The 20,719-nt window shown below is 44.5% G+C and overlaps 2 protein-coding genes and 1 long non-coding RNA gene across 6 annotated transcripts in view; 2 read left to right on the top strand and 1 right to left on the bottom strand.

Annotated features, from left to right (window-relative positions):
• GABRG1 (gamma-aminobutyric acid type A receptor subunit gamma1) overlaps nucleotides 1–16,069 on the top strand; it is a 76,024-nt gene extending 59,955 nt beyond the window's left edge. For all 4 annotated transcript variants that reach the window (XM_083458382.1, XM_083458384.1, XM_083458381.1 and 1 more), the window contains 3 exons: nucleotides 611–763; nucleotides 5,632–5,843; nucleotides 15,602–16,069. In XM_083458382.1, the coding sequence (XP_083314508.1) occupies nucleotides 611–763; nucleotides 5,632–5,843; nucleotides 15,602–15,877 (641 nt within the window). In that variant the 3' untranslated portion in view covers nucleotides 15,878–16,069. The remainder of the gene's footprint in view (nucleotides 1–610; nucleotides 764–5,631; nucleotides 5,844–15,601) is intronic.
• LOC310685552 (uncharacterized protein) overlaps nucleotides 1–20,719 on the bottom strand; it is a 945,613-nt gene that overhangs the window by 31,618 nt on the left and 893,276 nt on the right. The window lies entirely within an intron of this gene.
• On the top strand, nucleotides 16,204–19,609 carry LOC310657391. Its single transcript, XR_014501735.1, has 2 exons — nucleotides 16,204–17,193; nucleotides 17,561–19,609. It is a non-coding gene; the product is annotated as an uncharacterized lncRNA (long non-coding RNA).

The following is a 20,719-nucleotide window of genomic DNA, read 5'->3' as shown; positions in this document are numbered from 1 at the left end:
GCTTCAGGGCGCCCCTCGCGCCAGGCGGCAGGCTGCTATCCGCAGCGTGGGGAGCGCTGCTGGGACCTCCTGGAGGGCTCCCGACGCTGCGGATGTGTTCCTGAAGCCTGGAGAGCGAGTGGGGTCGGTGCGCACCGACCCCTCTCGCTCTCCAAGCTTCAGCGAAAGCCTGCATTCGCCCTATAGGACGCACCCAGATTTCCCCTTCATTTTTGGAGGGGGAAAAGTGCGTCTTATAGGGCGAAAAATACGGTAATTTATTTTTAATAACCTATGGTTTTATTGAGTTTCCATGATACAGAAAACAATGAACAGAACCCCCTTCATTCCTAAGAACAACAAGAAAATAATTACAGTTTCCCTTCACCTCCCAGCTGCTCACTTTGACCTGCTGTGGCAATTAGAGCAAACATACAGTTCTCAACTTCTTTGGCTTCTCCTGGTCCACTGGTCTTCCATAAAACATTGAGGATATTTGATCAGAGAGCACTTCACCAGCAGCAAATTCCCATCCACATTATAAGGTGTTCTTTTTGTGGGAGAGGTGAGGAGAAAACAGGAGATCACTTGCAGGATATAACTGACCGAATTTCTTTTCTTTTCCTTGCAGGGGATTACGTTGTCATGACGATTTTCTTTGTTCTGAGTAGGCGTATGGGGTATTTTACCATTCAGACGTACATTCCTTGCATATTGACAGTCGTCCTTTCCTGGGTCTCGTTCTGGATTAATAAAGATGCAGTGCCCGCGAGGACATCATTAGGTAGCTACTCTCTTTGCAAACCCATCTTCATGTACGCTCCTGTATGTGCTGGCATGCAACAACAACAAAATGTTTTTTAAAAATTATACTCTCTCTCTGTGGTGTAGAAAATTTAATGAACAAGAAAAGAACTGGCTACTTTTCCAGTCTGCCCCTCCAACCCCCACCCCTTTGCTTGCCTTTTAAGAGAACCTGAACTCTTGGCTCAGCTCTAGTAAAGGTAAAGGTAAAGGGATCCTTGACCGTTAGGTCCAGTCATGGACGACTCTGGGGTTGTGGCACTCATCTCACTTTAAAGGCTGAGGGAGCCTGCATGTGGCCAGCATGACTAAGCCCCTTTTGGCGAACCAGAGCAGCGCACGGAAATGCCGTTTACCTTCCCACCGGAGTGGTACCTATTTATCTACTTGCACTTTGATGTGCTTTCGAACTGCTAGGTTGGCAGGAGCAGGGACCGAGCAACAGGAGCTCACCCCATCACGGGGCTTTGAACTGCCAACCTTCTGATTGGCAAGCCCTAGGCTCTGTGGTTTAGACCACAGTGCCACCCGCATCCCTCTCAGCTCTAGTAAAGACACACAAAGACTTCCCACAAAGGCATCCATCTGGTCTCATTTTAAAACAGGAACCATGCTGGCCATAGGAGTAAAGTGTTGGGATACTGCCAGGGAGACAAAGTCCATCATGACTCCACGTCGCCTCCGGACGATCCATCGATCTCCCGTAGATACAGTATCAGCAATTAGCGACACGAGCTCCAGAAATAGCTTGCCACATTCCAGAGCTGATGCACGTTCTATCAGCAGAGTTCGCATAGCGAAAGATGCACTCAGGAGAGCATATTTACAACTTTATTCAGTGTTGGTCAGAACAAAGAGAAAACATGACTGCCTGCTTCAGTGTCTCAGACACAGAGAGAGAAACGAAAGCAATAGACAAAACATAAACTTCCTGTGAACAGGAAATACGCAGACTCTGTGACTCACAAAGCCTGCTCCCTTTTAAGGTGGAACGGAAATATCCTAACATCCTCCCCCTTTCCGTGTAACCTGTAGTACCTGTGGTTCAACCCAATTGCAACCTCTGTACATAAACCTTAAGTTGTTCCCTGTTAACAACCTTAGACCACAGATCAGCAGGAATTTCATTTCCTGCCATGTAGGACACCTGAATGAGTCCTTTCTGAATACACTCTCTTGTATGATGTAGCTTAATCTGCAAGTACTTGGTTCTTTGCTTGCAACTCTCTGAGTTCAGCAAAGCCAAACAGGATCTATTGTCTTGATACACTTGTATAGGACATTTCACAGAAACTCTGATGTCCTTAAACAGTTGCATCAACCATTCACAATCTATGAGTGAAAATGACAGAGCATTGAGTTCTGCTTCACAGGAACTTAGGCTCACTGTCGTCTGCTTCTTGCACAGCCAGTCAAACAGACAGTGGTTGTACATGTAGCATACTCCAGAAGTGCTTGTACCATCCCGTGGTGTCACTTCCAAAACTAGCATCTGCAAAGATTTCAAGACCTCCAGTCTTCTGACTGGTGAACCTCAGCCTGTAGTGCAAAGTCCCTTTCAAATAGCGGGCTATGAGTTTCAGAGCTTTCCAATCCTGAACAGTAGGATTGTTAGCATGTCTGCTAAGCAGGTTAGTGCTTCCAGCTATGTCAGGTCTTGAGCATCTAGCAATGAAATTCAACTTGCCTAGAATGCATCTGTACAGCGTAGTGTCAGAAAACGCTTCAGCAGTACTATCTACCTGGTAACCTGTCACCATCGGTGTGTCTGCTGGGTTTGCATCAACCAAATTCAACCTGGTTAATACATCAGAAATTTTCTGTGTTTGGTGTACCAGAAAATTACCTGCTTGGTCCCTCTCCACCTGCAGAGAAAAATAGTTGGATACCTCACCAAGATCCTTCATGTCAAAGTGCTCCTTCAGCTGAGCTAGGGTGCTCTGGTACAAAGCCTGATTCTTCCAAAACATCAGAAGATCATCAACAAAACATAAACAATACAGTTTGTTTTGCCCTTCCTCCTTGACAAACACAGATGGATCAGCTTTGCCCTGGTGAAAACCTAGAGAAAGCAATGTTTCAGTGAGTTTTGCATTCCAACACCTGGCACTCTGCTTGAGACCATATAAGGATTTCCGCAGTTTACAGACCATTCCCTTCTGTATCTGCATTCCATCAGGTGGAAGCATATACAGCTCCTCCCCCAAAACCCCGTACAAAAAAGCTGTATTAATGTCATGATGGGAAACATGCAGTTTCTCCTCTGCAGCAATCTTGAGCATCAGCCGAATGCTCTCATACTTGACGGTGGGTGAGTAGGTCTCATGGTAATCCTGTCCTGGTACCTGTGAAAAACCTCCGGCAACCAATCTGTCTTTGTGTCTGACAACCTTGCCATTCTGGTCTGTCTTGGCCTTGAAGACCCATTTGCTGCCAACCAGTCTCATTCCTGGGACTACCAGTACCAGCTCCCAAGTTTAGTTCCTGTTCAAGGAATCAACTTCAGCCTTCATGGCATTAAGCCAAGGCTCAGCATCTTTAGAGGTTAACTCCTGAACCTCCTCAAAGATTGAAGGTTCCCATACCTTCTTTGAGCCACTAAGAACAGCAGTTGCCGTCTTAGCAAACTCATCAGCAAATCTCTTTGGAGGTCTGCCTTTGGTCGCCCTTTCAGATCTGCGTACTAGACGCAAGTCTTCTGGACTCATCTCCTCCTTCTTAGGAGAAAAGTGACCAATGGTGAACAGTGGTTCTTCCAGTTCATTGTCAAATGCATCAGATGGTCTGACTGAGGCCTTTGCGCTCTTGTAGTCTGCTGTGTCATCGCTGTCGCTGACATCAGCAGCAGCGCCGCCCACTGAACTGGAATCTGAACTCTGATCATCCTCATCCTCATCCTCATCCTCAGCTGCCTCTCCTGCCTCAACACCATCTGCTTTTTTCACATCACCTTCATCTTCCTCTGGGTAACTCTGGAAAATTCCCACATTTTCCCCCCACTTGGGATTGTACTCAACACTCTTTGTGAACTTAATGGACTTAGAGTCAGTCATCCATACTCTGTATGAACCTTTTTCGTACCCCATGAACAAACCATGTGCCCCACGCTTCCCAAGCTTGTTGCTCTGTGGGGTGTGTACCCACATGTCAGAACCAAAGATTCTCACGTGCTTGACGTAAGGTTTCTTACCAAACATCTTCTCATAGGGAGTACAACCAATAGGTGATGACAGTCTGCGATTAGATATCTTGGAACATTTGGTGACAACTATATACCTCTAGGTACCAAATTCGGTCTTCTGTCCCCTGCTTTCACCCCATCTGAGCTCCTTTAGACTTCCAAATTAAATAACTGAACGCAATAGTGATTTTAGTGACATGGGTGGCACTGTGGGTAAAACCTCAGTGCCTAGGACTTGCCGATCGCATGGGCGGTGGTTCGAATCCCCGCGGCGGGGTGCGCTCCCATCACTCGGTCCCAGCGCCTGCCAACCTAGCAGTTCGAAAGCACCCCCAGGTGCAAGTAGATAAATAGGGACTGCTTACCAGCGGGAAGGTAAATGGCGTTTCCGTGTGCTGCGCTGGCTCGCCAGATGCAGCTTGTCATGCTGGCCATGTGACCCGGAAATTTCTGCAGACAGCGCTGGCTCCTGGCCTCTAGAGTGAGATGAGTGCACAACCCTAGAGTCTGTCAAGACTGGCCCATACGGGCAGGGGTACCTTTACCTTTAATAGTGATTTTAATTGTTAAATAAGGCTTTGTTGAGAAAACACCATGTGAACAGGGTCATCAGTCCTTTGTGCTGTTTGAGAAAATGGTAAACGGAGGAATAGGCACACAATAAAGGTGAAATCTATATTTAGCTGCATTTTGTTTTTCAGCCACAAAACCTTCTATAGTAAAGCATGATCAAGCTTAAAATACCCTTAAAACAACAAATGTGAAGAATGACCCAAAACCTATGCAGCAACTTTTTCTATAATGAACGAAATAGAAAAATTAGTGGGGTGAAAATGTCTTTAGAGATATATGCAACCTTAAAACATAAATATGAGTACTGCTTTGATTATTCTGAGAAGTACACAGAGCCTAATTGTGTGTGTGTGTGTGAGAGAGAGAGAGAGAGAGAGAGAGAGAGAGAGAGAGAGGATGCCTACAGTAACAATGCTTTCTTTTGCTTGCTTGCTTCTATTTTTATCCTGCATTCCAGCCAGCAGCTTTGCAAAGTGACTGACCAAAATAATCCAGTTAAAACACTAAAAATATGTAACCAAAACCAGAATTGGATCTATATTTTCATGAGTTTGCATCCTTATAGAACCAAATTGTTATTGCCTTTGGTATCTACTTCACACAAACGTTTCCATAGTTTAATCATCTCTAGAATATTAACACCTAACAGCATACAGTCATACCTTGATTCTCGAACTTAATCTATTCCGGAAGTCCGTTCGATTCCTGAAACCATTCGAAAACCAAGGTGTGGCTTCCGATTGGCTGCAGGAGCTTCCTGTACTCAAGTGGAAGCCGCGTTGGATGTTCGGCTTCCGAAAAATGTTCAAAAACTGGAACACTTACTTCCGGGTTGGTGGCATTCGGGAGCTGAATTTTTCGTCAACTAAGCCATTTGAGAACCAAGATATTACTGTAATGCTATGTGTTTCTACTTAGAAGTAAGTCCGATTGAGTTCCTAAGAACCTTATGAAGAGCAAACCAAAGGTCTATCTAGTCCAGCACTCACAGTGGGGGTTATTCCCAGGTCAAGGGGGTATAGGGTTACAGCCTAAGCATTGTTGCAAGTTCTCTTGGTGACACCATTTCTGTCGTTATATTTATTTTTTAACAGGCATCACCACTGTGTTGACCATGACCACGCTGAGTACAATTGCAAGGAAGTCCCTTCCCAAGGTTTCCTACATAACAGCAATGGACCTTTTCGTCTCTGTGTGTTTCATTTTTGTGTTTGCTGCCCTGGTGGAGTATGGCACCTTGCATTATTTTACCAACAACAAAAAGGGGGCCAAAGAGAAAGACAAGAAATCCAAAAACAAGTCCTCAGTAAGTGTAAATAGCTAGAGAATTCTAGCATTTTTTATCTCCTCGGTCCTAACGTTTGATTATGAAGGAAATGTTTCGGGAGCAAGCTTGCGGACCTGACATTTTACACAACAATGCTGTGCTTTAACTTTTACAGACAGGATCCTTGGGAATGCTTAAATAATGGTGTTGTAGTCTAACCTGAATTCAACCTACGTGTTTAATTTGATACAATCCTTGGGCATAGCTGTCAACTTTCAGATTTGAAAATAAGGGATTACCAGTCTCGAAAATAAGGGATCAACGGCCTCACTTGTTCTGGGGACAGTCTACGGGATATCTAACAATCCGGGATAGCAGCAGGAAGCAGCGGGAAAAGGCACTGGAATAAGGGAATTTCCCGCAAAAAAAGGGAAAGTTGACAGCTATGTCCTTGGCTTGTATGATGCTGGGTAATATCATAGATAGAAATTCCATTCCGTGACCAAGCAGAAGGGAAGAGTATAGCAGGAATAAAGGACAGGTACATAGTCTCTAGGGACGCGGGTGGCGCTGTGGGTTAAAGCCTCAGCGCCTAGGGGCTTGCCGATCAAGAGGTTGGCGGTTCGAATCCCCGCGGCAGGGTGCGCTCCCGTTGTTCGGTCCCAGCGCCTGCCAACCTAGCAGTTCGAAAGCACTCTCGGGTGCAAGTAGATAAATAGGGACCGCTTACTAGCGGGAAGGTAAACGGCGTTTCCTTGTGCGGCTCTGGCTCACCAGAGCAGCGATGTCACGCTGGCCACGTGACCCGGAAGTGTCTTCGGACAGCGCTGGCCCTCAGCTTCTTTGAGTGAGATGGGCGCACAACCCTAGAGTCTGTCAAGACTGGCCCGTACGGGCAGGGGTACCTTTACCTTTACCTTTACATAGTCCTCCCAGTTCTCATATTGCATAGGGAGTAGGAAAAATCAAGGTCTGATATACTCTAAGGCAGGGATAGGGAAACCTGTGACCATCCAGATATTATTGGACTCCAAATCCCATAATTCTGTCTGGGAGTTCACAGGAGTGAAACACAACAACAACCAAAGGGCTGCATGTTCCCCAACCATGCTCTAATGGGATCTCACAATCCCAGGATGGATTGTGCCAAGCACTCTGTACCATAAAGCTGAGTGAAAATGGACTCCCAAATTCTACATCCTTGATTGCAAGGATGGGGGTGGTTGGGGCCAAGCCCATTACTTTCTTCTGTAACATTAAAACAGTTTTAAAAAAACTTTATTATTGATATCAAAATTTACAAAGGAAAACCCAAATTAATCTCGTTTACAAATTCAATACTGACAATAACTCCATTTAAAATATCACCCCTTCTTACAAAATTCAGAACAATTCATTTTAACCCATTTCCCTCTCTCCTTTCTATTTTTTTTTTAAAAAAACTTGGTAAGGTTTTAATCCAAACCCAGTTTGTTGCCTAGCAGTCTTCCTGGAGTAGTGGGTCCATCTCCATTTCTGCAACCCTGCTAAGCACGCCAGCCAGGAAGGAAGGAAGATGGAGGTGGTGAAGGCCAGTCACGAGTAGACTCAGTGAAGTTATGTGATGGCAGTGGAGCTGGCTCAGGACCCACCAACTCCTAGGCTGACTCAACGCCTCTGTTTGTTTTATCCTGACAAGCAAACACCTCAGCATTAGTCCCCATAGCGGTGACAGCACCATCTACTGGGTATACATTTTGTTTCTTAGATTAGCAAAACACCTCCATCTGTTCATGAAATTTTGTTTGCAACAACAACATACTCAAATTATCTGTGAATCAGCAGTTTGCTTAGTTATGGGAGAGATAGCCATAGCATGGGTCTGTCTCTGTTTATGTCTTTGTAATTATATCAAAATAATATATGTTCTCGGGACGCGGGTGGCGCTGTGGGTAAAACCTCAGCGCCTAGGACTTGCCGATCGTATGGTCAGCGGTTTGAATCCCCGTGGCAGGGTGAGCTCCCATCGTTCGGTCCCAGCTCCTGCCCACCTAGCAGTTCGAAAGCACTCTTAAGTGCAAGTAGATAAATAGGTACCGCTTTATAGCGGGAAGGTAAACGGCGTTTCCATGTGCTGCGCTGGTGCTGGCTCGCCAGAGCAGCTTCATCACACTGGCCACGTGACCCGGAAGTGTCTCCGGACAGCGCTGGCCCCTGGCCTCTTAAGTGAGATGGGCGCACAACCCTAGAGTCGGACACGACTGGCCCGTACGGGCAGGGGTACCTTTACCTTTACTTAATATATGTTCTACAGTGAGTCAAATACCAAGATGGGAAAATGCTCACCCACTGGCGGAGGAAGAGGGGGCAGGCAGAGCGCACCGGCCCTGACACCACGATCCCAATGGGGTGCCATCATGGCTGCTCCACCCCCCCACGGGTGGTGTGCCATGCCCCTGGGATGCGTGCCAGCCACACCCCCACTTGCTCTCTGCCGCTGGTGCCAGAGCATGAAGCTCCACCACTGACTTCAAGGTGACTATCTGCCCATTGGATGGTGCAAAAAGGATTGTGCTATTAGGCCAACCATATTCAGGTCTGTCCCTTTCCCGCCCTGGAAAAGACTGCCCTGGGGGAGGAACTCAGTGCGAGTATAGCAGGACAATATTCCTGCTCCATGATTGCAGTCATGGGATTTTTGTCTATCCCATGACGGTATATATTTTGACTCCACAGAGTGGGAAGTGACAGAAACAGGATGTTTGTGTTACTGTGTTTCGTGAAGTGGGACTATTGTCCTTTGTTCTTTTTCTCTTTGCTATCTGATGCTAGAGAGAGAGGGAGCCATGTTGCAGTGCTCTGTGTGTGTTTATATGTAAATAAAGTAGATTAGCAAAAATGCTGAGATGCTGAGTTGCTGAGGTCTTTTACGCGAACTGCACAAACTATGCAGATCCCTAAGTGTTCCGGTGTCTGTATGCATCGGTCGCCATGATGTTCGGGCTGAAGAAAGCCTTTGAAGCTCCCAAATGACAGACCAGAAGGGAGAGAACATGCCAGTCGGGCATGTGCCTCTGCCAGGGTCCTACTCAAGTGTAGGCCGAACTCCTGACAGTTCACTGTGGTGTCAGTACATGAGCTGGTATTTGGTCATTGCAAAAGCAAGTGGAAAAGTTGTTCCACCAGGCTATAATCACAGGTGCCTGCCCTGTTTTGTGTGGTCCTGCATGGTGCCCATTTTCTATATAGGCTGTGCACATACTCCCATTTACTCCCGTGTGCTCTCCAGGGCTGGCTCAAGACATTTTGCCACCTGAGGCAAATGGCACCCTTCCTCTAGGTGCAAACAGAAGCCAACTGGACTTCTAGTTGAATCTTACTCCAATTCTGGCGAAAGGACAGTGTCTTCCACTGCAGTTGGGGACAGGAGGCTAGCGTAGGGGGTATAGGGCAGACTACATAGCACTCCCACCTCCGTCCAGCCCCCGCGCCTCAGCATGCTGCCTGAGGCAGCTGCCTCACTCTGCTTCATCATTGGGCCAGCCCCATTGCTCCCAACACTGACTTGGAAAACTGTGAACACGTGGCATTAGTCACAATCCACATCCATCCTGTCGTTTCTTGTGAACTACTGCATTTTAATGCTTTCCCACTCAAAAACTGGCCTCGACCCAAATGGAGATCTGCTCATTGGCTAAAGCCATCACCATCCCATCTCCACCCACTGATGCAGATACATAGTGGACAACTTACAATCATTTCCAGCCATGCTCATGGGTACAATAAGGTGCAAATGTACAATGGTACCTTGAGTTAAGTACTTAATTCGTTCCAGAGGTCCGTTCTTAACCTGAAACTGTTCTTAACCTGAAGCACCACTTTAGCTAATGGGGCCTCCTGCTGCTGCCATGCCGCCGGAGCATGGTTTCTGTTCTCATCCTGAAGCAAAGTTCTTAACCCGAGGTACTATTTCTGGGTTAGCGGAGTCTGTAACCTGAAGCATATGTAAGCTGAAGCGTATGTAACCCGAGGTACCACTGTAGTTTCAAACACAGTGAAGAAAGAGGACCTCATTGCATGTTAAGCTTTGAATGTGTACAGAGACATATTTTTAAAAATTTGTTTGGTATCTGGCTGGGAAGAGCCCTCTGTGTTAAGGGGTACAAACTAGAGCAAGTGGTGGAGGTGGCAGTTTTGGTCAATATAAAAGCAGAGCCCACAGAAAGTTTTGGAGAGATGTCTTCAGTTCTTTTCTAAGAATGCAATGACAGATGATTGCTGAATATTGTGCTACATACATTTTGCATACAGCACAGAATTTTGAAGCTGGCTTTCAGTTTTTGCAACCTTGCTTAGTGAGATAGAAATCTCAGGTAAATGTATATCAATACTTGGCAGTCACACACTTGCACATAATTATGTTCACTTCCACCATTGATTTTCGTGGTACTAAATTTCCCATAAGGTTGCCACTAGGAGCCAAAACATAATAAGCACTCTAGATTTTTCCTTTTCTTCGTCTATATGCACTTCAGCTAGAGAGTAATGAAGAACCCATGCTTCTTCCAGCCCTCTAATCATTTTGATATTGTTTGAAATTTGTCACAGGGTACCTGGGTGATGTTCTGTAGTCATTTTGTTATGTTTGGAGAGAGCTCCTTTTTTATACCACTGTCTCAGTCACTCTAAATAACAATTACCATTCGTCTCTTCAATTATTTTGAACTTCAAAAGAGACCAGTGCACAGAAACATGAACATTTAATAATCCCCAGAGGGTAAACATACTAAAATATTAATATGGAGCATATCATTAAGCAATATATAAATTTAGCCCTCTCCTATAAATAAATAAGAAGTTACTTTTCGTTACTATGATGTTGAGATTTTTTTTATAAAAAATATGGAAATTCCCAAGCACCGTAATAAAGGATCATTGAACTGGAATCATGAGGACTGCAAAGAGCTTTCTGAAATGGAAGAATGGCTAAGTTAAGAATTAGGACAGAAAGCATCGTCTCATATTTAATTCACTGTGCATTATATCAAACCTTAATGCTGAAACCAATCTTTACAGCAGCTTGAATTCACCACATTTTCACTTTCCAGACAGAGGGTTCTATCTAAGCTCCAGTACACCCACTGAATTTAATGGACCTACCTTGCTCATGCCCTCTAATTTCAACAGAATAATAATAATAATAATAATAATAATAATAATAATAATAGTGTCACAAAGAGTCGGACACAACTAAATGACTAAACAATAATAATAATAAAGCGATAAAACGTCAGACATTAAAAACTTCCCTAAGCAGAGTTGCCTTCAGATGTCTTCTAAAAGTCAGGTAGTTGTTTATTTCCTTGACATCTGATGGGAGGGCATTCCACAGGGCGGGCGCCACTACCGAGAAGGCCCTCTGCCTGGTTCCCTGTAACCTTACTTCTCACAGTGAGGGAACCGCAAGAAGGCCCTCTGCGCTGGACCTCAGTGTCCAGGCTGAGGGATGGGGGTGGAGACGCTACTTCAGGTATACTGGGCTGAGGCTGTTTAGGGCTTTAAAGGTCAGCACCAACACTTTGAATGGTGCTTGGAAACGTCCTGGGAGCCAATGTAGGTCTTTCAGGACTGGTGTTATATGGTCTTAGCGGCTACTCCCAGTCACCAGTCTAGCTGCCGCATTACTCATTAATATGAGTAAGGCTAATGTTGAACACAACCCTGTGTGTGTATTCGTTGCTGGTAATTTTTAAATTATTGCCAGAGCAAACACCTATTCTTTCATTGCTTTCATTGGACAGCTGCCCCAAACAGCACAATCTGACGGGTGCCTACCACAGAAAAAGAAGTACCCCAGTTCTGATTTGTGAATTATTTCATGCACGGATAGCTCCCTGCACAAACTGGAAGAGCAGCTTCCAGGTGCCCTCTGTGCCATCAGTGTAGTGGAGCATCGTTTTGTGACGGTCCTTAGGTGTTTCCCCCTAAATATTTTTTGTAATTCTGAAAACCTTTGGGTTATCCCAAACTTACTGATATGCCCCTATTGTGCACGGATGGTACCACTTTTGCCACTGTAATGGTTCTAGGGGTTGCTCGTGCGTAAGTTGCCGCCACTCCTGGCTATTTTACCTGGTTGAACCCTTTCTGTCTGGACAGCCTCAAGTTCCGTGGCTGCCTCAGTCGCTGGCAGAATCTGTCAGTGGGCATTTCTTGAACCTCTTCCAGCATAAAAGCTGTTTGACGCCCAGTCTTCTCCTACTCTCCCTGCGCGGAAGTCTTCTGCGCATGGAGGGTGTGGGCAGCGGAGTCCCCGTACTCTCTCCACTGGTCTCCGGCGAGGAGTCCTGGAGCCACCTCTCCGATTCCCCCATCTGCCCCCCTTCTCCACTGGTGTTACGCTGATTTCCTTCCCCAGCAGATGGGCTGTCTCTCTCCCTGCTGGGACCCTCTCCGGCATCCCTCTGGAGCCTTCTCTCCGCCTCCAGCTCCGATGGCAGTTCCCTGACAGCCACATTGAGATCCACATAGGGAGAGAACTGAGAATATGATAATTCCATGGAAATAATAGCATTTATACAATGAAATAATGGCAGCAATAAGAGCTCCTTTAATGCTTCTTATTAAAAAAACAAAAACTTGCATAACTTGTACAGGTACAGTTAACTAATATGGCCATTTGGTAGTAGAGGAATTATACCCATCTTTGATGCCACCTCTTTTCCGCAACGCTTATGGTTCAATTAAGGAGATTAGATTCTTTCTACTGGCAAGATATCATCGTTTAGTAACCAATATGTCAGAAATGTGTCCCATCCAAAACTTTTTATATCTTCACACAAAGAGGAAATTATCTGCCTGCTGTATTAAAATGTGTTTAAGCATTGCATTTTAACAACATTGCAGATGGTAAGTGGCTCAGTTAGATCCTAAACGCTACCAAGAATGCTGAGAAAGCAGCTTGTATGAAAATACCTATTTAAAATTTAATCATATAATTTCGGTAAATTTGAGTAGCTCTAATGGTTGCTGGACTATTTCAGCTCCATTCCTGGGTTATGAATAGGCTTTGAAGACCTTCATTCTGAGACACGGCACTATCTCTGGAAAGTCAACATTTCACAAACGCTTGGGCCTAATAATATTGTAACTCAAGTTATTAGGCTCCATATGATTTGATTCCTAATCCTTGCATTTATATTACCCTATAATCTCACGTAGACCTTGAGTTTCATGATGGGAGAAAAGTAGGATGTAAACACACTTAAATTAAACAAATACATCTTTAGCATTAACCTTCCATTATTCTAGCATTTGGTCTTTCGACATGCGTGCAGTGGTACCTCGGGTTACATACACTTCAGGTTACATATGCTTCAGGTTACAGACTCCGCTAATCCAGAAATAGTACCTCGGGTTAAGAACTTTGCTTCAGGATGAGAACAGAAATTGTGCTCTGGCGGCGTGGCAGCAGCAGAAGGCGCCATTAGCTAAAGTGGTGCTTCAGGTTAAGAACAGCTTCAGGTTAAGAACGGACCTCCAGAACGAATTAAGTACTTAACCCAAGGTACCACTGTATTGGATAGTGAATTTAACCACATACTTATCTCTCTAAGGGGGACGCGGGTGGCGCTGTGGGTAAAACCTCAGCGCCTAGGACTTGCCAATCGCATTGTCGGCGGTTCGAATCCCCGCGGCGGGGTGAGCTCCCGTCGTTCGGTCCCAGCTCCTGCCCACCTAGCAGTTCGAAAGCACCCTTAAGTGCACGTAGATAAATAGGTACCGCTTTATAGCGGGAAGGTAAACGGCGTTCCGTGTGCTGTTCTGCTGCCGGTTCGCCAGAGCAGCTTCGTCACGCTGGCCACGTGACCCAGAAGTGTCTGCGGACAGCGCTGGCTCCCGGCCTCTAGAGTGAGATGAGCGCACAACCCTAGAGTCTGTGAAGACTGACCCGTACAGGCAGGGGTACCTTTACCTTTCTCTCTCTAAAAAGTCTTACCCTTGAGCCTGTTAGGACCTATTAAAACTGCACTGTTTTGCAGATCTTGTTACTTACGATTTTTGTTGTGAGGAAGGTCCCTTGCATCCCACTTCATTCTCTACTGGAACTAAATAATATTTATATTTATATTATTTATATTTATATTTATATTTATATTTATATTTATATTTATACATACCCTACCCATCTGGGTGGGTTTCCCCAGCCACTCTGGGCGGCTTTCAACATAGCATTAAAAACAGAATAAAACTTCAAACCTTAGAAACTTCCCTAAACAGGGCTGCCTTCAGATCTCTTCTAAAAGTCAGATAGTTGTTTATTTCATTGACATCTGATGTGCCTACAGTAAAATTTGCCTACAGCAAACTATTTTAGGCATGCATAATGCTCCTCCTTGGACATTTAAATATATGAACTGCTGTGATACTGCTAAGTTCAGAAACAATGCATCATCCACATTAGGAAGATAGCACTGAAGATTTAGTCAAAACCTGAAGAAGTTAATGATAAATAGCGGCTTGGAGGACAAATGATGAAAGCAGAGCTGCTTCATTGCTGGGAAACAAGCCCAGGTTTCTCCACGGAGTGTTCATTTGACACATTGTTTACTGCTGTGCGCTGACATGTGTACATTTAGGTGTACACTTGATGATTTAGGTGTACACCAAACAGGGGTGGTGTGTTCCATTTCACTGCTTGAGACCACACCTGCCACCACTTTCCGCTGCTACAGCCTTCTGCCATTCACTCTACTTCATCCACCACTGACAGAGAAGTGCCATCAACACTGATTTCAGGTCAGATCACACGAACTTCGGGTGAGATCTCACCTGAAACGGACATGACCTTGCCCGAAATGGGCACCATTGTTGGCACTGCTTCTCCACCACTGGTGGAAGTGTCGGCGCAAGCAGGGTGCCCATGGGAGCGGCATCTCAGGGTTTTCTGCTGCCTGAGGCAGCAGGCCCACCCTGTCTAATGGCTGGGCCGGCTTAGGCACCAAAAAATATAATGTGTGATGTGTTAGCAGAGTCGCTTGAATAATATAGAGTCCAGAGAGAAAAGAAGCTGATAATAAACTTCATAACTTTAATAATAACAATAACAACAACAATAATAATTTTATTTCTATCCCGGCCTCCCCAGGTGAAGCTGGGCTCAGAGCGGCTAACAACAATAAAAGTAGCACAGTTTACATAAAATCACAATCAATTAATTGAAATGCATTCCAAAATCAATTTATTCTATAATCAATTCAAAATCAAATTAATGGCAACCATTGGGCTAGAGTTCTATGAGGATTATCAAAGGAGGGGGTCAGACTGTGCCTTGGCCAAAGACCTGGTGGAACAGCTCTGTCTTGCAGGCCCTGCAGAAAGATGTCAAGTCCCGCAGGGCACTAGTCTCTTGTGACAGAGCGTTCCACCTGATCGGGGCCACGGCCGAGAAAGCCCTGGCTCTGGTTGAGGCCAGCCTAACCTCTCTGTGGCCCGGGATCTCCAAGATGTTTTTATTTAAAGATGTCCATCCCATTGGGACATACCAGGAGAGGCGGATTTAGCAATACATCATTTGAGGAGAAATAAAACAGAGGAGAAAGGAACATGACCAGGACATTGGAATAATTGACTAACCCTTGCTCTCTATGAGGAGTTTGAAGGTGAATTAAGTGGGGGTAGAGTGGTAGGGGAGTGGTGATTCCTAAAGGAGTGGGGTTGAGAAGTTCACCTCTTCTTTTCTCCTCTCTCCATTGAACTTGATGGGCTTTTAACTAGTTCGTAAAAGCTGAGCCTTAGCCTGTTATCATTTTCTTTAGACTCCTGCACTTCCTGTCCGCCCTGGATCAACGTTAATTCCAATCAACAATCTCCGTCACCTTCAAGAGCATCATGGCAATTATGGATATGAGTGCCTTGAAGGGAAAGACTGCACCACCTTCTTTTGTTGCTTTGACGACTGCCGCACAGGATCGTGGAGAGAAGGGCGAATACACATCCGCGTGGCCAAAATTGACTCCTATTCCCGGATCTTCTTTCCCACAGCCTTCGCTTTGTTCAACCTTGTCTACTGGATTGGTTACCTTTACCTATAAATGCCAGATATTTGACCATCTCGAAAAAAGGGATAACTGACACTCTGAAACACACCGCAGTAAATGAGATTAAAAGGTTAAAGCCCAGCGTATCATTTCGTTTTGTTTTTATGTTGACATTTCAAGATGCAGAAATGAAATTGAGAAAATGTTGACTAGAACTTTTCTATCTTGACCATTTACAAAGGTGGTTGAAAACCCATTTGGAAAGTTGTTTTTTTATTATTATTAAATATTTTCCATCTTTTTTTGCACTAATTTTTACAAAGATCCGTGGTTTAAAAACTAGACTAGGAGTTTCCTTATAATTTGTTATAATTGTGGATAATTTTGTTGCAGCTCTTACACCAAAGCTGACAAAGCCTTAGGAAACCGAGACTACTCTGAAGAAAGATTTAGTCAACAGCTTATGTTCACAGAGTAATTGGATTTAAGCCCATTTAAGCCCATTGACAAATAAATGACTTTAATGTCATGAAGTCAGCTCAAACCAGTTCATCCTGCTCAGACCAACTTTTGGATAGGGCTGAAAAATGAAACTGAAGACCAAACTACATGTGATTCTGTAGGGGTAATACATGATTGAATTCCCTGATGTATTTGTATTTAACCTTTAAAAGCAGCCCTGGAGATTGGCATCATTGGAATTGGGTTGCTATTAGATGGAGAAGGGAAGGTTCTGTTTCTGTATTGCAGATATCCTTCAACTCCATCAGGGCTATTCAGAGCTTTGGCATGTGTGAGAGAGAATCCCATTGTGAAACGCTCAGAGGCTTTAAATAAGAGGTTGGGAAATTCATTAATGGATCTCCCACATGTAGTTTGGCCTTGCTAATTGACCATCCCTCTCATGTTTTCAGCTCTCTGTTCCTCTGTGTAATATTGTTTCATATGGAAATATGTTGGACCATGAACAAGATACTCATTTGCCTAAAGAGATGAGAGCAGCATGCAACCAGCGTCTTACATCAAATCATGATACTTCTGGGTGCTTTCTGCCCTATATTTATTTATTTCATAAAATTTATATACCACTTGATTCGGGGGGGGGGAGATATCAAAGTGGTTTATATGTCACATTTGTTACATGTTTTCCTTAAAAAAAAGTCTACTTGTCATCACTTTTGAGAGACTCCTGCCACAGAACACAACATCCCAGAAAAGACCCCTCCTCCTCTTTGGTATAAACTGAAGTGCACCAGAAATCCAAGATCTGTGTTACTTTTAAGTGGTGTTGTTGCTGCCTCTCTTTGGTCATGTCACACGAGGAAGCAGAAAGCAGCAGAATAATGCCTAAAAAGGTGCACTTAAAACAAGTTTTTTTCCAGGCCCGATACTTTTGTGTAATGGGACGCGGGTGGCGCTGTGGGTTAAACCACAGAGCCTAGGACTTGCCGATCAGAAGGTCAGCGGTTCAAATCCCCGTGATGGGGTGAGTTCCCGTTGCTCAGTCCCAGCTCCTGCCAACCTAGCAGTTCAAAAGCACATCTAAGTGCAAGTAGATAAATAGGTACCACTCCGGTGGGAAGGTAAACGGCATTTCTGTGCGCTGCTCTGGTTCACCAGAAGTAGCTTAGTCATGCTGGCCACATGACCCGGAAGCTGTACGCCGGCTCCCTCAGCCAATAAAGCGAGATGAGCGCCGCAGCCCCAGAGTCGGCCACGACTGGACCTAATGGTCAGGGGTCCCTTTACCTTTACCTACTTTTTGTGTAAGCTCACTCGTCTTCATGGGCAACCGAAATGTGGAATCGTGTCAGCTCAAGCAATTCTTTATGCTATTTGCCACATCTTCAGGAACACTGGAATTGAGGAGATCACATAGGGTGAGATATCACAATCTTGCTTCCCATTAGCATTGTCCCTCCCAGAGGCCTGGGCAGCACTAATGTGATATATAACCCCATTGTTAGCTTCTCCCAAGTGGTGTCATCAGTTCCAGTCATGCCATAGAGCAGGACCATGCAGAGGTGGCAAAAACATTTGGAAACATAAGAACCATGAGATTTGGACACACAAGACAGATGATGGAATGCTATTCTTAGGAAAAGTTATGTGTCATATTATAGTGGAGTGTTGGAAATCAATAGAAGTTACTAGAAAACCCTCATACAAATCCATAGATGAGAGATATTGTCTCCCTCAGATGTCAAAATGACTTGGCCAGCCTTGGGCGTCGTGCACCTTAACTTGGCGATGGGAGAGTGGTTCACCTTTTCATCTGTGAAAGCAAAATGTCTTTGGTCGCCCTGTCAAGGAACAATCTGCACTGAAATGCAGAAGAAAACTACAGAGATGAGATTTCTTTAAAGTCATCTCATGGGCTCCAGTTTGAGCTGAGATGTGCACCAGAAAGTTAAAGATAGACGCAAAGAGCTCCTTTAAATAATTACATATAAGGATGGTCTAGAAGAGGAGGGGCAGAAATTACCACAGCACGTCGCCACAGCTTGCCCCATGCTTGTTGTGTTGTGATTGACTAGTTGCCCTGGGCTCACCATTGTATGGCAACCACCAACCACCAGATTTGTTAGGTTTTAAAACTTGTTGTAAAGGCTTTTTAGAACAGTTCCTTTCAGGAAAACAGCGTATTCTCATGACGGATTTCCTGTCAGTCACTTGGAGCCATGCCGTTGTCATTGTGGTTCGGCCTGCACAACACCACTTGGCTCTGGAGAGATTAATCATGTCAGCTTCTCAGCAACTATGGGTTACAGAACGTGATACTCTTCGATCCTACAAAGGCTCCCAGTTTCAGTTTGCTCATTAATCTGAGCATTTTGGGAACTCTATTTCTACTTCTGGCTATAGACCCATTGGTGCCTTTTTGGCATTAAATCTCCTGGCTTTTCCTTTGCCTCATTCCATTTTTCCGCACTTTGTTTTGCCTGTGGCTTGACTAGAACTGGATCTGATGACAGAACGAAGGTGTGTTTCATACAGGTACACTGCCTCCACCACAGCTGCCTATATCCTGAAAACAAATCCCGTCACACAGAGTCTAGGTATGACAGTTGTAACTATTTGTGATGTACCTAAATGTGGGACACAAAATGGCCGACTGGCGATGGTGTAAATAAAAAAAAATCAAATGGCCTCCAGCGTATTCTATGAAGCCACACACCTTGTCCCACAAGCGACCTTGTCAACGAGAATCACTTACTGGCATTACACTTCATGTCGTTGCCTGAGCAAGCATTTCGTTTGCTGTAAAAAAAACACCAGCCCTAAACTCAGGGACAGGCTGTGAATGTGTTTGAGAAAGCTATGACTGGTCATGGCCCAATGGCAAATGTCTACTGTGGGTTTTGAGATGTATGCTTTCCCTTCACATTTTATGTCTGCTGTGGAAGACAGGTGGACTTGAGATGCACTAAATGGTGTTCTAAGACAATCTGGCAAACATCCGTGGAATATTTGGCTGGGAAAAAGAAAATGGTTAAAATGTGCAGGAAAATAGTTCAAGTACATCTCTTTGCTTCTAGAGTCATTCAACAACTACTTCTTGGTTTAATGTTTTGTAATAAAATGGTCTGATGTGCTAGTGTTTTGTGACTAGTCCATTATCTGTCTGAAGTGACTGAAAAAATATTGATGTTCGAAATTCTCTAGCTGTATATGGGCAGAGAATTGTATGGTTTTCCTATTCTTCCTGGTGGAGAGTTCTGTGAACTCGTTGTCTTCAGTATTCCTTAACCTACAGAGACTGATCTAATAAAATATACCACTTTACCTCTTCTGATTTGCTATCTATATTATAATGCGCTCATATAATTTGTAGGAGTAGTGGTGGCGGCAAAACCACTGGCAGTAAATATCTGAAAATGCAGAGATTTTATTGGCTGCCGTTGAATTAGCTGCTCAGGTGCTGGAGAGGGAGAAGGCAAAAGGACGCAGAAGAGAAACAGGCTTCCGAGGCCTAGGAAAAGGAGCTGATGGGCACCTAAGTAACTGGATGCAGGTCCACGGAAGTTGAAGTGGGAGCTCAAGACAGAAGAGCTGAGCAAGGAGTGGTCTACAGGAATGAAAACGGGGAACAGCCATAGCTTGGTGGTAGAGCATCTCTTTGCATGCAATAGGTCCCAGGTTCAATCCATAGCTGTCAACTTTTCCCTTTACTTGCGAGGAATCCTATTCAGAATAAAGGAATTTCCCTTTAAAAAAGGGAAACATTGACAGCTATGGTTCAGTTCCCAGCATCTCCAGTAGGACTGGCAGAAAACCCTGCCTGAGACTTTGTATGACACTTTCCTGTGTTCCTATGGTCAGAAAGGTCCAAGAAGAGAGGTGAGCAGGACCAGGTCCAGGAGTGGTAGGAAGCAGAAGGCTGCAATCCATAAATCAATCAGCCAGACCTTCTTCTCCGGGCCTTCAGCACCCGTTTAATACAACACATCCTTAAGTATCTTCATGGAAAGCATTTACAATAGATGGATCAGCCTATTCAAATATTTAATTGGAAGTTTTGAGATAGATTTTATTTGATTTGCTCCTTTTATTAAAAACATTTTTTAAAGTCACTGTATTACTGCAAATGTTCCACTTTGGTCTCTATAGTCTGTAATAATTGCTTCTGATAATGTAATGTGTATCCTTTCTGATTAACTGGGCCATTAACTTGCAGCCACATAGATCTAGGGCTTAACCAAACTGTTTGAATAATGTTTTCGTTGGAAGCTGCCCAGAGTGGCTGGGGCAACCCAGTAAGATGGGCAGGGGTATTATTATTATTATTATTATTATTATTATTAATGCTACTACTACTATTACTACTACTACTATTATCGTCTGATAATTTTGGAGCAACGCCTGTAAAAATTTTCATTGACATTTCTCTCTGTT

The sequence above is a fragment of the Podarcis tiliguerta genome (assembly GCF_965153285.1).
Source record: "Podarcis tiliguerta genome assembly, chromosome: 9".
Classification (NCBI taxonomy): domain Eukaryota; kingdom Metazoa; phylum Chordata; class Lepidosauria; order Squamata; family Lacertidae; genus Podarcis; species Podarcis tiliguerta.
The sequence above is the reverse complement of the archived record's forward strand: the minus strand, read 5'-3'. Positions and strand labels throughout refer to the sequence as shown.